General features: G+C 32.8%; 1 protein-coding gene across 1 annotated transcript in view; it reads left to right on the forward strand.

Annotated features, from left to right (window-relative positions):
- Window positions 1-2,330: 2,330 nt before the first annotated feature.
- The window catches only part of LOC103607903 (mannosyl-oligosaccharide 1,2-alpha-mannosidase IB), a gene marked incomplete at its 5' end in the record, with an annotated part of 71,929 nt that continues 70,140 nt past the window's right edge, over window positions 2,331-4,119 (forward strand). Inside the window, one exon of the mRNA XM_008592363.1 lies at window positions 2,331-2,425. Coding sequence (XP_008590585.1) covers window positions 2,331-2,425 — 95 coding nt within the window. The remainder of the gene's footprint in view (window positions 2,426-4,119) is intronic.

Below are 4,119 nucleotides of genomic sequence, written 5' to 3' on the forward strand. Positions count from 1 at the left end.
TAAGATTGTTTGCATGAAATAGGTACAGATTTAAACTAAATCAAGCAAAAAACAAAATGTAGGGATATGTATTAGTCCATTTGTGTTGCTTATAACAAAATACATAGAACCGGGTATTTTATAAAGAAAATGAAATTTATTGTTTACAGTTTCTGAGGCTAGGAAGTCCAAAGTCCATCTGGTGGTGGCAACAGCAACCCTGGGGCCTCATATTACAAGATAGTGGAAGCAGAGAGAGCAGAGAGAGAGAGACAGACTCTCCTCTTCTTTTAAAGCCCTCAGAACCATGCCCCTGACCACCATTTTTAATCCATTCACTACTGCACAATCCTACAATCCAATCACCTCTTCAAGGCTCCACCTTTCAATTACCATAATAGGATTTCCCACCCTCTTAAGAATCACAGCTGGGGCTAAGTTTCCAATACACAAAACCTGGGGGACACAATTCAAGCTTCAGTGAGTTTTGCGGGGGACATAATTCAATCCACTACACATGTGTACCATGGAAGTGATTTAGTACAAAATATTTACTAGGTATTTAAGAAGCTGATAGCTGGTTGCATTGTAGAAGGAACTGTGTGATTGAGGAACAGAACTGGAAAAGAGACTTTTTTTACTTTGGTACTTTTTGGATTTTGTATCATTTGCCGTCATTGCATACTAAAAATTAATTCATTTTAAATTAGCCGTTGCTATTGTCTACCAAATTGTTTCTGAAAGTAGGGAATATGTCTACAATACATTTATCATTAAAGAGTTTGTGTATTTGTGAATAAATTAAGTACACTATATAAGAAAGTTTTTCTCAATGGAATTAGGTTGTTGTTTTCTTTTTCAATTGTGTACTATAATTGGCTACTGTATATGTTAACCATTGTTAATGACAGAAGGTAGTTGAAAATTAGATGATCTGTTATTGGTTAATGGTGGAAGTGAAATGAGAATGCTTTCTATTTAGAAAAAGTTTATATTCATAGATCATTTTACTATTTTTAATATTAGTTTCATAGGTAGAAAAGATGTGATACAAAAAATTTGTGATTAACAAATACATGGCATTTATATTAGTTCCTAGATAAGAAACTTGGTCCGTTTTGTGTTCATAGTAAACAGAAGCAATACTGTTTTCTATGTAATGTAACTTGTCTTTACTAACACAAACACTAGTACAGAGAGAACTGAATTGACGTTTGGTTTTTGAATTAATGAGATGAATATAAGAAAATTATTAAAAGCTTTACATTAAATTATTATGTTTCACTTTGAGTTTTTAATGTTAAAGTAAGTATTGAAAGAAATGGTAAATTGTCAATGTATGAGTGTATATCTAATTCAGAGTCCCGCTAAGTAGTGTTTGCCGTGTTTAAGGAAATTTGCAGAACATCTTAAGGTCGTATTTCTTTGTCTACTTGTACATATTTCTCTAGAATATTTTCTACCCCCAATAATGTTGGTATGCTTTGTTTAATTTCAACTCAAAACTTTCATCTGTTTCAGACCTTCAACTACTTATTATTACTTGAAGGATCTAATAATATTTTATCAAAAATATTTGGCTGCAGTGAAAAGATAGAGCCTTAAATAACCAATTAATTTGGAATCTGTTTAAGAGGGGATAGGCTTGATGCATATAGGAGGGCTTTCCACTATGTTTAATAGAACATTACGACTTGGTTTCAATTTGGAGTCTCTTAAGTCATTGGTTTCCAAACTAGACTACACAAACATAAAATATATGCTAAGAAAATAGTAGATATTTTACTGTGTGCGTATGGATAATAGTACATGATTTTAAAAGTTGGGAAACCAACTTTTTAAGGCAATTCATTGCTTTGGGTACTAAAAAAGGCAGCAATTTGGACTATCATTTGTAACTCTCAAAGTAAACTTGGAATGTAAACTCAAGTGTTTTCTTTCCTTTTTAAAATGTTGAGAAATAAACATGTTTACAGTAATTTAAGGGCATTCATCCCAATTGGGTTACATCTGTCTTTTGTTTTATATTTAAGCCAAGTTTGTATACCTTGGATGAATACCTTTAGATTTCTTGCCACCTGAAAATACAGATGATTTCAATACCAAAACCATACTCTTTCTTTTCAGTTAATTGTAGTTTCAGGCCTTTGCATGTGGGGTCGCTTTCCTTGGTATCCAAACTGCAAACATTTTCTCTGATTGCTTTATGCTCTGTGATACCAATGAGATGTCTTTTCCTGCCCTGTGTTTCCATGTACTCAGTACTTTGTGGTATGTGTATTGTGAGAGACAGCAGTAAGCAAATGCTTATTGATGGCTATAATTTATGAAAATTCATGTTTTTATCTCAGATATTCAAGATTAAAGCAGTGCAATTGGCTGAGAAACTCCTTCCTGCCTTTAACACACCTACTGGGATTCCCTGGGCAATGGTGAATCTGAAAAGGTAAACTCTATTTTATGTGGTTATTTGTTGCTTTGCCTCCCACAGATTTGTTACCCCATTTCCCCTGGGTGATGGAACCACCAAAGATTACTCAAAGCCCATCTCTTTTGAGCAGTGAGAAGCCTCCAAAAGGGGTTAATTTCCCTGAACCCTCAAAAGCAAGGCATTCCTTCCATTTGAGAAATTAACCCCGAATTGGGGTTCTCTTCCTGCATTTATACTCCAGACCAAGAAGTTACAGGAAGAGACATAGTTTGAACAAGTTTAACAATAGAAGCTGTAACATTCAGTAAAAACAAGTCAGATGACATTCTATCAGGCAATTAAGTGATCTACCAACAAAAGCTTGATCTAGCAAACATTCCTTCTCCCTCCATCAGCTTTCCAGTAATCAATAGAAGCTGTAACATTCAGTAAAAACAAGTCAGATGACATTCTATCAGGCAATTAAGTTATCTACCAACAAAAGCTTGATCTAGCAAACATTCCTTCTCCCTCCATCAGCTTTCCAGTAATTTTACATATCAGTCAGTAACTAGTCTGTCTTTGAGCCAGCAACCTTGCTGCGTTACAATTCCTTATCTTACAACAGAGATTTTATAGCCTGGGGAAAATTTCCTGTCCTTTGCAAGGTCAATATTTGAAACTACGAGGCTTTGGAAAACCAGGCCTTGTGAAGTACATTTGCTTTATGAATACTCCACAGTTACTTCTGTTCTGAAAGAATTAAATTAACAATTAAATTAAAATTAATTAGTTAAATTTAATTAATTTTGACCTTTTAGTATTAAAAATTTCTAATGATCTGCTCCCACCATACATTTTAAAATCTTAACATTGTTTTTCTCTGCATATATGCAGAAGTTTGTTTCTTTAAAATATTTTCTGATTTTTTGAATATTTCCTTTAGTTTGAAACAGGTCACCTGACTTAATTTCAATCCTGTTTTTGCTACTTGTTTCTCTAGTCTTAGATTCTCTTCCCTGCCTCTGTGGTTCTTTTTATTTGCTTATTTATTTCCATTTACTGTTATAATGGATTCAAAGTATATTTCTTCTTTTCTTTTTATATACCATCTGCTGATCTAAGTCAAAATTGAAAACAATATGCTTAGAAACTAGGGCTTCCTATAGTTGAATGTCTTATTAATGATAGGAGAAGACATAATTCATGATGTTGACTGTATGGACTTTATTATAGTATCCACACTATTGAAGGTTAGACTGAACTCTTAAAGTGTTCTTTGCAATCTATTTCATTCCTAATAGAAAACACTGTTTTTTACTTAGAAATAGATAAAATGTTTACTTTGGACAACTTTATAAATCATGGAAAGATATACAATTAAAATTTGAATAATGTCAACATCTTTTAACTTGCATTTAAATAATTCATGTTGACTGAAATTTTTGTTGCTCATTTTTTCTCCAAGTAAAATTTATTATTCATCTTAATGTCAGAGTTTGGAAATTACATGAAAATTTGACTGTTGCTCTTCTTGCACCAAGACCCCTTAGAATAAAAATTAGGAGCATTTTATTTTTCTGGAAATATGAATCTGTGACAACTTAAGTTGAAAAAACTAATTTATATTAATAATTTCTTTCTAAGGAAGAACTTTATAGAAATTAGATTTACATTGTGAAATCAGAATTTAATACTGAGGGCCGGCCCGGTGGCACATGCTATCGCGC

Source organism: Galeopterus variegatus, unplaced genomic scaffold, assembly GCF_000696425.1.
Source record: "Galeopterus variegatus unplaced genomic scaffold, G_variegatus-3.0.2 Scaffold7828, whole genome shotgun sequence".
Lineage (NCBI taxonomy): Eukaryota > Metazoa > Chordata > Mammalia > Dermoptera > Cynocephalidae > Galeopterus > Galeopterus variegatus.